Raw genomic sequence first — 13,707 nt, 5'->3', positions numbered from 1 at the left:
CGTACAGCAGGGGCACACAGCCACATGTCATTGGCTTGTGATGCACACAGTTAGTAACACCAGAGCAGTTGTTGCCAGTGTTCCATCACCTCCATGACGATGAACCATTTTTCCTCTGGACTGAAACTTGTCTTCCTTTTACACCTCTCCTTGCGTGAAATGATATGAACTCCGCGATTGAAAAATCAAGACCCATTTCCAAATGTGTGACCTTCTGGACCGGAGTTTGGGCTGACGGCAGTAGTCAGCAAGGAACTACAGACCGGTGTCGTCCGTATGCTATGCACACAGAGTTGGTGGCACAACATCGAAGGGAGTATAGTGATATAAATGCGGCTATTGACATATGAACTCAGCCATCATGATATCAAGACTCAGTTCCAAATGTGTGACCTACTTGACCATAGTGTAGGCTGGAGGCAGCGGTGGAGTACGTAAACGAGAAAGGAGTATTGCGGGCCTGTGTCGCAGAGGCCGTGTTGGTAGAAGGTGGCTGCCAAGGTTGCGTGCCTCGGGCTTGGAGCTTGTGGCCTGGGTGCGCAGGGGCAGGAAAGATGGGTTCGGGGACCAGCGGCCCGGGGTGCAGCAGGCGCACAGGATCGCAAGCACCACCGCTCATGATGTTGTCCTCGTGGTGGAGTGAGAGGCGCCACCCTAGCAGACATGTTGGGCATTCCGGAAGAGAACCACGCCCAGAGCTACGACATAACAAGCTACATTTCCGCGATCTTCCCCACTGGCTGGGGTGACATGGTTGCGTCCAATGTCCACCACACTCCAAACACCAGCAGTGTATGTCGACCTGGACATGTCCGTGGTCTGCATACTGCAATCTGGCCAACACATCCATGCCACACTTAGCATTGTGTATGTACTCATTCATGGGTAACTTGCCTCCTACGCACATGCCTGGTTCCCACATCTACCCACATGCTGCTATTGTGTGGGTGAGGTGCCATGCCATTGATGGATCATGTACATGGCTAGCCCAGATTACCACACTAAGTTGTGTTGTTGTGTATGGTGGGTGGTTATGCTGTTTGGCATGTTGTATGTGAGTTTGTAACATGTGCATTCCCAGAATTTTGAGTTGCATGATTGTGGAGTTGGGGTATGTGGTGTGTTCATTTGGATCTTACCAACAAGCAGAGCATTTCAGTAGGTGCCATCCTAGAAGCACTGGTTGATGATGGACAGTCGGAAGATGTAGGAATCATGCATACTGCCTGGGGAGTTGGCGATGACATTGATGAAGAGTCCCCGGTCGTCCACTATTGCACTATTGCACATTGATGGAATGCATTTGATTTCTGTTGCGGTAATTGTGTGCAGTGTCTGCACACAATCACTGTGAGGGAGTCAGGAGCAAAGGGGCAATAACTGTGAGGACATTAGGAGGGGCAGCATTCACTGACCCATACTTCAGCCTACAAAACAGGGCACCTCTACCCCAGCGCGTCCCACTGAAAAAAACCTCTCCAGAGTGGGTAACCTGACTCAACATGGCGACCACTTTTGATCAATAATAGCCGACAACTCCAGCAAAACAATGTGGTGCAACAGGAACCTCTGATCTTGTACATAGCCTTTGGATACCGATCTCTAACTGCTGTTCAGGCCTTAGGGAGTACCCAAACCTGCCTGACTTCAGGATGACGCCAGGTGCTGATTTCCAAGTGAGAGTCATCAGCTTTATGTCAGTAGGAGAGATGAGTAGTGACGGATGATGCCCATGCTGCACAGAGGGTACAAATACTACCACTAGTGGAGTGGTTATCAACCTGACCTCATGCATTTCTCCCATCCCACCACCCCTATCCGGTTAACCCTTCTTACATTTAATCTGTGAACTTGTCACTGATAGTGGAGACCAAGCACTTTGGCGGATGTAGCTACCTCAATTGATGCAGAGGAGATGGGCTATGAACCTCCCCCTCAACCGTCACCTACCCCCCTGGACATTGGACAGTCAATTTCCTTCGGCCCCCCGCCGTTTCTCACTCCTCGTGTCCCTTTTAACCCTTAATTTCCTTACCCTCCCTTGCACCATTAATCTTGTCTTATATGCTAGTTAAATGTGTTGAACTACCAATGTAACCCATACGTGTTAAAATCTAGAGACCTAGCCATCTGACTGATGCCCGATGGAGCTACCCTGTGAGCTAAAGGGGAGACTAGCTGTGGACTCCCTCCTCGACCATCACCTCCCCAGTCGACCATTGAGCAGATTTTCCCTTTGTCTCTTCATACTGTCTACTCCCTCTTCCTCTCCCTTCTCAATCCCACTTTGCCCCTATCCGCACTATTTCTCTCCCCTTCTTGCTCTTCTATTTGTTTCATATATGTATCTATACCCTCTTAGCTTTCTTAGATACATTTACTTCATCTTCTATCTTCCTGAAATGTTCTTCTAGTATTTGATGTATTCGTGTAACTGATGTAATTTTGTTATTTTTGTTGAACCTTATGTTTAGCACTCCCCCCCCCGCCATCCGCTGTACAGGCCCCCCCAACGCCCAACTGTCCCTTATCAGCCTCCATGATTGTGACCCTTGCCAAAGCACTCCCTCTCCCCTTGTTGCTAAGGGTTCCAGCAGTATTGCCTCGGAGTCTCAGAGTCCCCTCTGAGACTGTCCACTGTGTTAGGGATCTCAAGTCAAGTCAAGTCAAGTCAGGAGATTTATATAGCGCGCTACATACCCAGAGGGTCTCAAGGCGCTTGAAGAAGGGTGAGGAATTACTTGTCGAATATCCACGTTTTAAGTTGCTTTCTGAATGCTAGGAGGTTCTGAGTAAGGCGAAGGTGAGTGGGAAGTGAGTTCCAGGTTTTAGCTGCCAGGTAGGAGAAGGATCTACCTCCCATGGTGGTTTTGTTGATGCGAGGTACAGTGGCAAGGGCTTGGTTGGAGGATCGTAGCTGGCAGGAGGGGGTGTAGAAGGACAGTCGTGTGTTGAGGCATTCGGGTCCAATTTCGTAAAGTGCTTTGTGTGCGTGGGTTAGGAGGCGGAAAGTAATCCTCTTATTGACGGGGAGCCAGTGGAGGTTTTTCAGGTGACCAGAGATGTGTTCTTTACGCGGGATGTTTAATATGAGCCTGGCTGAAGTGTTCTGGATGCGTTGGAGTTTTTTCTGGAGTTTTGCGGTGGTACCGGCGTATAGGGTGTTTCCGTAGTCCAGGCGGCTCGTGACCAGTGCGTGGGTGGCTCATATATACGTTGAAGAGGGTGGGGCTGAGTGAGGATCCTTGTGGTACGCCGCAGATGACTTCAGTGGCCTCTGACTTGAATGGTGGGAGGCGGACTCTCTGGGTTCTTTCGGTGAGGAAAGAGGTGATCCATTCCAGTGCTTTTCCTTGGATTCCGACGTTTCTGAGGCGCTGTAAGAGGGTGCTATGACAGACTGTGTCGAAGGCTGCGGAGAGGTCGAGGAGGATGAGGGCGACTGTGTCTCCTTTGTCCAGTAGAGTTCGAATGTCGACCGTTGCTGCGATGAGGGCGGTTTCAGTGCTGTGTTTGGCTCTGAAGCCGGACTGTGAGGAGTCGAGGGATTTGTTGGTTTCGAGGAAGGCGGCGAGCTGGTTGTTGACCGCTTTCTCGATGACTTTGGCCGGGAATGGAAGGAGCGAGATAGGGCGGTAATTTTTGAGTTCGGTGGGGTCAGCTGTGGGTTTCTTCAGGAGGGCGCTGATTTTGGCATGTTTCCAACTTTCCGGGAAGGTTGCGGAGTTGAGGGAGCAGTTGATGACGTCTCGGAGGTGCGGTGCTATAATGGAGTCTGCTTTGTTAAAGATGTGGTGAGGGCATGGGTCTGTGGGGGATCCTGAGTGGATAGAGTTCATCAGACGGATGGTGTCCTCAGTGGAGATTGGGTTCCAGTCATTGAGGATGTTCAAGTGGGGTGGGGGTCCTGCAGAGGGTTGGGTGGGTTGGTCTTCGGGTTGGTTGTCGAAGCTGTTGTGGATGTCTGCAATTTTGTTGTGGAAGAATGAGGCTAGGGAGTCGCAGAGGGCTTGAGAGGGGGTGATGTCGTTGGAGTTGGCTGAGGGGTTGGTAAATTCCTTGACGATGTTGAATAGTTCCTTGCTGTTGTGGGCGTTGCTATCTAGTCGGTCCTTGAAAGCGGCTTTCTTGGCATTCCGGATCAGTTGGTGGTGTATGCGGGTGGCGTTTTTGAAGGCGTCCTTGGTGCTGGTGTTTGGGTCTTTTTTCCAGGCCTTCTCAAGGGAGCGACAGAGTTTCTTGGATTTCTTAAGATCATCGTTGAACCAGGAGGCCTTCTTGCTGCCTAGTTTGATATGTCGTTTTTTCAGTGGTGCTAGGATGTCGGCGCTGTTGGATAACCATTGGGTGAGGTTAGTGGCTGCTTGGTCGGGGTTTGAGGAGTGGGCGGGGGGTTTTTGAAGAAGCGATGAGGAGATCTGGTCGATGGTGATTTTGTTCCAGTTTCTTCGCCGAGTGGGTTGGGGGTGGCTGTTGGATGTGGACTTGTTGTAGGTAAAGTGACTGCAGCTGTGGTCAGTCCAGAGGAGAGCTGTGGTGTGGCTGAAGGAGACATGTTTGCTGGAGGTGAAGATAGGGTCGAGTGTGTGACCTGCGATGTGGGTGGGGGTAGTGACAAGTTGTTTAAGTCCGAGGTTGGCGAGGTTGTCCAAAAGGGTGGTGGTGTTGCGGTCGTTGTTCTTTTCAAGGTGAAAGTTGAGGTTTCCCAAAAGGATGTAATCCACGGAGGGGAGCGCGTGTGGAGTGATGAAGTCCGTGATGTCTTCACTGAATTGTGCGCGGGGTCCTGGTGGCCTGTAGAGGAGGGTGCCTCTGAGTGTGGTCTTGGGGTCGGTGTGGATCTGGAAGTGAAGGTGTTCAGTGTTGGCGAGGTTGATGTCTGAGCTGGTTGAGATGCGGATGGATTTCTTATGGACGATAGCGATGCCTCCTCCTGTTTGGCCGGCACGGTCCTTGCGAATGATCTTATAGCCTTCCGGGATGGCAATGGTGATGTCTGGGGCTGATGTGGCGTTCATCCATGTTTCTGTTAGGAAGGCGACGTCCGGAGAGATGGTGTCTAGTAGATTCCAGAGGTCGATGGCGTGCCTGTGGACCGAGCGGGTGTTGAGCAGGATGCATTGTAGGTGGTTGGGGTCGGATATCTGTTGTGTGTTCGTAGATGAGGAGTTGTTCTTGGTGCCGTCAAACTTGCAGGAGTTGCAAGAGAAGGGTCCATGGGTGTGTCCAGGAGCTGTTTGGACGCAGGTGGGGGGACGGTTAAGGGCTAGGAGGGTGGTGGCATCGTACGTAATGCGGGAGGGGAGGGAGGTACGGGGGCCAGGGGGTCTGGCGCTGGGCGCGGTCCAGGCGCGGACGGGCGTAGACGGGCTTACCTTTGGCGCACCTTCGGCGTGGCCGTAGCGCGTGGACGCTGCGCGTGGGCGCATTTGTCATTAAAAGGACTTTGAGGGGGGAGGGGCGTGGGAGGGGCAGCAGGGAGGCGGGAGCGTGTCGAGGAGGAAGGGCTCAGGGAGACAACAACAAACAAAATGGAGGCGGAGTAAAGTCGAGTGAGGCTGGGGCACTGTTATAATATTCACTCACACACATAATGAAAATAGGCCTTAATTGGCCTCCTTGAATGTGCCCCTTTTTGGGGAAGGATCTTAGCATTCCAGTCCTGGAATCTCAGATACCCCTCTGAGAGAGTCCACAGTGTTAGAGGATTCTTCACTTAGCGGAGTTCTGGGATAGTTCCCTTTATCTCTGTATGGCACCTCTTGCCAAAAGCACTCCCTCTCCCCTTTTTGGGGAAGGATCCAGTATGTAGGCCTTGGAGTCTCAGAGGCCCCTCTGAGAGTGTCCACTGCATAAAGGGAACCTCTCGCAACAGAGATGTGGAAATTATACCACTTCCTCTGGGATCACAACTTACTGGACTTTGGATGCAGCTTGATTCATCTACCGGTTTGTGTCCCTGTCACCCTCCCCCTCCTCTTTCCATGCTGTGTCTCTCACCCTCCCCTTCTCTTACCCTCCTTCCCTCTCTGTCTACCTCCCATGCTCCTACCCTCCTCGCCTGAATCTCTCCCCTTGCCTGCTTTTTCCTTTATGTAAATGTCATTATTGTCTATCTCGCCCTTACATGTAACTATGTTGCCATGCTCTGTACCTCTGTGTAACCTTTATAACGAGGTAACCTGCAACTATGGTCTGATACTCATGTAAAGGGCTCTGATACCTCCGGGTCTAGCCAGCGCTATATAACACCTTTATGAATTAAAAATAAAAATAAAAAGGAGCAAGGGGCAATCACTATGGGAAGACAGGAGCAAAGGGAAATCCCTGTGAAGAAGTCAGGAGCAAGGGACAATCACTGTGGGGAGACAGGAGCAAGGGGAAATCCCTGTGAAGAAGTCAGGAGCAAGGGGCAATCACTGTGGGGAGACAGCGTAAACTTGTGCTGCTTTGTCTTACTCCATATCTATGAGGCCATTCAAAGCCACTCAAAGTCTTTTCTGCATGGCCTCATAGATATAGTTGAGAGGTTTGAGCCTCTGGGGCATCAAAAAAGTGACGCTTTGGTAGAGCTGCACATTTGTTGGACAACAAATTAAGTGATTGGTGTCTAGACTGATTCCGGACAGGATATGCCAGCCTATAGACCAGCTAGCTCACAGTGCCACAGTATAGACAAAATGTTGTGAGTAGGATTATGTAGATGAGCCTAAATCAAAAATTCGAATTTTGCAGTGGAGCCCTGTTGCCATAGGATGAGGAAAGTGATGACTTTTAAACAGAGTATGTTAATCCTGTTATGTAAATCATGTGTAGGGGATTTTAGTAAAAATTCCCATGCATGATAAATTAGGCTAGTTTGAAGGAAACCAATCGACATTTATTCAGCACATAACTGGGCAAAAGGTCAGTGCTAGAACCGGTATGCAGAGCAAGATAGGAATAATGTAGATAAAATGTTGCTTTGCAAGTTAGGCCTAGGTTAGGGAACATGGCAGTTCATCTTTTACTGTGAAGGCGGTGCTAACCCATTCGAAAACGGAAGTCCCTTCCCCTTTGTGAATGTGGACCTTAAACTTTTTTTTAATGAAAAAAACCCTTTTTCTTTTTTTAATGCATCACTTTTTGCTTTAAAGAAAACAGGCTGTATTACAAAAAAATGCTTAATTTAAAAAGCAATCTCGTACATGTCGGTCTGCTTACCCCAGTAGGCCACCATCCCTGTGAGTGCAGGCCATTACCAACAGGTTGTAAATTGCGACCTGCTTCATGAGTTCCTATTTGCGAGTCGCAAATACTGGCAATTAGGAACTCGCAAAATGATTCATGGACTGGTGTTCTTAAGAGCATGAGACCAATCCCAATAGCCTAGAATAACCAATAAACTCAGGATTATGCACTACTCGTGGGTTCCGAAGCAGCTAAAAAGACGCTAACGCCTTGTCAACGTTGGTGAGAGCTATTTAAATGGAATTACGATACAATTCAATCATATTTAGATTTTTCACCAAACATGTTTAAAAACCTTCCATTTTCCTACCTCCTTTCTACTTTTTATCCTTTATAAATGGATCTAAATTGTTGTCTCTCTATTTTATCCTTATCTCTACTCATTCAAACCTTTTATGTAAAGCCCTTGACGGCTCATTAGAGCTGTATGCGTACTTTATAAATGTTTAAAATAACACATGCACACATCTGTACTTTGAGGGTCCCTCACTGAAGTAGTTTAAGAAGTGAAAAGATAAATCATTTCCAACGTTCATTATGATGCCTTACATCAGTGGCGTAAAGCAAAATTATGGGGTCTCCCTGCAGAATGTGAAGTGGGCTCATATCAGCGAATATTAATTGGCCCTAATCTCAATGGGGGCCCCTTGAATTGTTGGTGGGGCCTCGGGGAGCTTACCCCCCCTCTCCATGCTGAAGGGCCTGCATGGTCCTGCTTTACACCATTGTCTTAGGTGCTACCTCTTAATATTAACATTTCATGGATCTGTAAACCAAAACTGTCAGTGTGTGATGGCGAGCAGTTTATTTTTACCATGCTCTCAAGAATAGAGATTTTAACAGGCTTGTTGCTTTTCCTGGTAGTTTGGATACATCTTACACAGAACACTACAGCTTTTCCAAAGAACATGGATTTGAAGCTGGAGAGGGAGCTGATCCAACCTTTACAACAGGAATGCCAACGATTGCAGAAGATGGGTGCAGTATTTTTATAAAGAAGAACATCCGACACAAGTGGAATATCACTGAAATCAATGAAATTCAGGTATGGTATCACATTTTCTACTTTGAGGTGATTTGCACAATTGTGCTTTGTCTGTCTTCTGGTCACTGTATTCATGTCTTTTTACAGCCTTAAACACCAGTGAAGCCCAAAACCCTCCTCTTGTGATGGCCATGGATGCATATCTCCATGCTAAAATGAACCCTATCAAATTACATGATTGGTATAACTTGGTGGAAGGGCACCAACAGTGGTGTGAGTTCACTGTAGAACTGTGGGGAATGTCTATAATGACAACACAGGAAATTACATCCCATGAACTTTGAGCTGCATGGGAAGTCATAGTACTTCTAGCAGATTATGTTGTTTGAAAACTCTCAGTTGCCACATAAAAATAAACAGGGGTTACTGTCAAGCATGACCCAGATCACATTCATTATGTAAAGGAACTCACTAGATGGATATGCTAGAACAGATAACGGTTGTCTTCTTGTGATGTTATAGAAGTGTACTTCAAATCCCACCCTGCCTCTTACTAAAGAAAAGGAGGGGTATATAGCTATCTTTTGCTCTTTGTAGACAGCTTTTTTAGGTCGAGCTTGACAGAGCATAGGCTATCTCTTCGAGATTTGCTGTAACCAGCCAGTGGACTTCAAGTCTATCCCCTTTCTTGCCATTGCTTTTCATTTGTCTATGTCAGTGTCCTTTAAAAACCCTAAGGCAATCAAAAAGTGGGAATGGACACTGGTATCTACCATAACCGTTGGTTATATTTGAAAACCCTCATAGACGCTTTGATTTAGACGATGCGGTGTATCTTTTTGTCTGCCCCTTATCTAGCGTCATGGCGTAGTCATCGGGTAGTCAAATGACGTGCTGTGTGCCTGCCTCGCCCGAGGCAACCTCTGGTAAGTGTAGAAGTGTCCAGGAATTTCAGGGACGACAACAGAGGAATAAAGAGTAAAAACCCTTTCTTGCTAGTGGTCAGTCTTGCCCCTTTGCTACTCCTATCTCTCTTCTGTTCCTCCCACAGAGCTGATCTTTGGGGGACTCTTTTCTTCTTGCCTTCCTGCTCTGTTACTATTTGACTGTGTTTAGCTTCAGTACCCAAGCAGCATACATTCAAATATAGCATCCTTTCTCCCACCTCCTCTTAATGCCACAGTTGTGTTTCTGCAGCCTTTTTTTACTGCTGCTTCCCCCACTACGGCTCCTGCTCCTGTTGCTTGTATTATTTTACTAGCCTTTTTACACTTTTTGATCTCCACTGTAAGTTGGGCTATTTCTAGTAGGATATTTGCTTGGTTTGGGCTTCAGTTTTAAGAGGTATTAGGCGTGTTTTTTATATATGGCCTTGAAAGGATTTATATCCCACCCCCTCTTTCACCTGGCTTTTCATTGTTTCACGTGTGGGCCACTTACTTTTCCTACAGTTTTATTGGCTGTAGCATATTTTCTTGGATTGACCAATGTTTGTTCTTTTAGCAGCTACTTTCCCATGTGCGAATGCTTGTTGTTTCTGCTCTCTTATCACTGTCTCCTGCTTTCTACTCCCACATGTGCTGTCCCTTCACCCCCTCTTCCCTGTCCTTGTTTGGTTCAAATCACTGATGTAGTGTACTGAAAGGGAAACCTTCTACTCAAAGATGGCTTCCCTGCATGCGTATGGCCTGCAGCCCAACCTTCAAGCAGTTTCTCTTGCACTTTCTTCACCGTACCAGTCCCTCTTCTATGTTAGAGGCACTGCATTGAAGGACCACGTTAGTGGCTGGATCTGGCGTGGCTTCCTGGGTAGTGTTGCCAGATTGGGCTATTTCTCGCAAAAATGGGTGTCATTTGTGTGAATGAAAAAAAATAAATTGTGGGAGGCTACTTATTGGGCGTTTATTGCCCCTTTTGTGCATTTTTACAAGCTGGGGTGGAGCCTCAGCAGTGTGTTTATCGGCTTTACCACGATCATCATTGGCAGTCAGCCATGAATGGACAACGAAGCAGGCAGCATGACTGGGCCTGATTGGCCAGTGTGTGTAAGTACAACCGCACTGCACTAACAACCTGAGGCTGATATATGTGTTACTAGCCTGTTTGGGTCCCAGGGCTGTTAATCTAGTAGCGCAGGAAAGCGCTACAAATGACTGCCCGCTTCAAACGTTAGCCTCAAGAGACTAACCACAACAGCGAAAGGCTGACATTTCGCACGCACCACGCACGTGGCGGTGTGCATACCTGCAGTGAGCGAACCAATTCCAAGTTTCGGGCCATGAGTGAGTGACTTCCCGGGCAGGTGAGTGAGCTTTGGGAGATTGAAGCAACAAGTACGTTTTCTCCATTGTTTGTATACTGTTTTTGATGGAAGCAATTTAGAAGTGAACTAGATGTGCGTCACTCTGGGTGGGTGTGGTTGAGGAAAGGACACAGCACCAAATAGAAGTGCTTTCTCTGTTATGTATAGAGGGAGTGTGTTGGAGGCTCTGGCCTTGTCCTTGGACATGAGGACAAACCAGCACAGTAACAGGGGCGGTGTTTTAAATGGGTCTGCACTTCTAAATATTCTACTCTACAGTACTGGAACATTTCCTTTGCAGTTTTGTAGCAAATTAGCTGTTTTTAAAAGCACTATAAAGTTGCTTGTATATTGAGCAGTTTTTGCGCCACAAATAAAGTGTCAAGTTAACTCTGGTGTTTAATGTGCCTTGTGTAAGGTACCCCAGAGGTTTACATCATAGATGCCAAGTATTCAGATTGCTAATGTGTGACAGTTCCATTTTTGCAGTGACTATTGAGAATTTGGACTTTGCACAGCAGAAAAATCTCCCTAAGCTGTGCCAACTGCCTGCCAGCAGTACAACCATAGAGAGCACACTGTGAGAGTCACACAATGCTGTTTGTGTGGCGAGCATGGTAAGAGTAAAACAAATCAAAATCCAGCCGCTGGCTTAGATAATCATTGCAGGCTTTCTGATGATGGTATAGAAGAGCCGAATCCTGGCTGTTGTTTATGTTCTGCAGTGACACCGGATGGAGGACCGGGCCTGGTGCAAATTTAATTTAGCTGCAGGGCGGAAGTCATATGTGTGTTTTCAGAGCCGTTTTGACACTATAGGTCACAACGCTGCTCCCTAACAGCCAGAGCAGAGTCAGTTATACATCCCTAATTGAGGGGCTGGACAACCAGTAGCAGAGCAGGTGCTGGCATAGGCTGCTTTTGTTATATTATGAAGCGCCATGTTGTTATTCTACCAGGAGCTATAGTATCCATGACTAATTCATTATAGTGTGGTGATGCGGACATCAGTACAAAAAAGCTTTAGTCCAATCCCTGATGAGTGGTTCCTGGCAGCATTGTGATATGCCTGCTGCAAAGAACCTGGGCAATGCACATCAGAGACAATATTCAATGTGCACAGCTCAGTGGGTTACTGCTTTCTCTTACTGTACAGTTCATAAGTTACATTCGTAATCTAGTACTGAGAGCTATGAACTGCCATCTAAGAGGTTAGAAAGTCATGTTTGTGCCCAGTATTCTATCCTGACGTTGCTTAGAAAGGTTTGATTTGGTAGAAATACATTCTTATTAAAGTTGACCCTAATCACTGTGGCACATTCTGAATCCTAAGTGTGTCCTTCTCCAGACCAAGCACTCTTAAAGAGTGGCTACCTGTATAGGTGGCATGTGAATTTGACACCTTTTGTTCTCCTTTGCCTTATGTAACATTTTCTATACACTGATTCACAAATGTATGATACATTGTATGTGTGTGTGACGGATTTAGAAAATGTGGAAAGTTTTGCTTTAGGACGAGTCATTAATGGAGTCATTTTTAAATGTGGACTGTAACATCTGGATTTTTAAAACGAGCATTCATGCCTTCCTGCATTCTGGCTGTTAGATAAGATGTTTGTTGCTGATGCGGTATGTTTCACACACATTTCCCTATGAGGCACACTATGTTATATTGCCTTTAATTCTAATCTGCTTTAGAGGCACCATGTTTGTTGAAGAGCCCTGGCATGGTAGGACAGCACATGCAAAGAAGATGGGACTATGACGGATTTGGGTGTTGAAAATGCACTGGAGAAAGTTTAATATCATACATTTCGAATTAATGCATGATGATGTATAAAGCACAATAATGTATGAGATACCATACATACTAGATGGTACATCTGCTGTGAGAACTCATGTAGAGTCAGGCTCCATATGCTACTCACACACACACTTCCCTAACGAGGTGTCTTTCTGCTACCATCTTTGTCTCATAGCATTGAAAGTTACGGATGTCTCTCAGCCTTCCCAACTGCATTATCCCATACATATTAGATGGTACCTCTACCTTGACACTCTTATGTAGAGGCATGAACCCGATGCCATTCTGTTTGAGCCTTCTTTCTCCAAGGACAGCAGCAAGCAGCAGTGTCTCAGAGCTTAGCCTAGTGCATTCTTCCATACACATTAAATGGTACCCTTGCTTTGAGAGATCTCCTGTAGAACATGCACCATACATTGTATGTAAATGTGAATGTGTTTGTATTCATATAGCGCCTTCTACCCGGAGGTCTCGTAGCGCTGTATTCATCCCGCTGTGGAACCCTTCCTGGCTTTCCTGTGAAATGTCCACTCCTGGACACCCCCAAGGTGAAGCCAGGCATCCAAGCACTGCTGGGGCCGTTGTGGAGATTAAGCAAGCTATCGCCCAGAGTCACAGAGTGGGACCCATGATTAGACTAGGCACCGAGTCGAGAATTATCAGGTCCGAGGAAATTGTGTCCAAGAGCCGCCAAGGCGGGAATTGAACCCTGATCCCGTACCAGACCTCTGCATCAGGGTCTGCCGCTTTAACCATTGAGCCACGCTTCTCCACACACATTTTTATGCACACTCAGTACTCCCTAGTGCAGGCCCTATTCCCTATGCTGTATCTTTCTCCCAGTATAGTAGCGGGCAAGGTGTCTCTGAGCTTAGCCAGTAGAATTCTTCCATCAATTTTAAATGTAAAACATGCTCCATAAGCAGTATGCAACTTTATACCCCCGAGCGCTACCCCCATTCTGTTTGCATTTAAACAGAACAAAGAGCACCCTAAATGCCCACGAGAACCTGTAACATTGTATTATATTCCAACAATAGTCCTGTGGGACTCATTTTTTATATTGTACTTCAACCTTATTTAAAAACGAATGTGTGTAGATTCAATTCTATTAGTGAGAAGAAAGGTACAGGACACCTTCTTATTTGAATAGAAGAACATGTGTTGTCTAGGAACAATATAGCTCATGAATCGCAAAATTGAAAATTCTTAGGTAATGAAAGATGTAATGAAGATAAACTGTAAACATCTTCATCATTGATGCAGTGCTGTGTACCGTAAACATGAACTGCGTTGCTGTCATGGATTACCTTATGGTTTTATTTTATGACCATTATTGAGAATGGGGTATATCTTTGTTAGTTCACACTTCATGCATTAATGAGA

The 13,707-nt window shown here is 46.7% G+C and overlaps 1 protein-coding gene across 2 annotated transcripts in view; it reads left to right on the top strand.

Moving 5' to 3' along the window:
• The window catches only part of LOC144817781 (uncharacterized), a 133,567-nt gene that overhangs the window by 104,704 nt on the left and 15,156 nt on the right, over positions 1 to 13,707 (top strand). For both annotated transcript variants that reach the window (XM_078674596.1, XM_078674595.1), the window contains one exon: positions 8,095 to 8,275. In XM_078674596.1, coding sequence (XP_078530722.1) covers positions 8,095 to 8,275 — 181 coding nt within the window. The remainder of the gene's footprint in view (positions 1 to 8,094; positions 8,276 to 13,707) is intronic.

Source organism: Lissotriton helveticus, chromosome 2_1 (genome assembly GCF_964261635.1).
Source record: "Lissotriton helveticus chromosome 2_1, aLisHel1.1, whole genome shotgun sequence".
Classification (NCBI taxonomy): Eukaryota; Metazoa; Chordata; class Amphibia; order Caudata; family Salamandridae; genus Lissotriton; species Lissotriton helveticus.
Note: the sequence above shows the minus strand (reverse complement) of the source record. Positions and strands in the feature narration are given on the sequence as shown.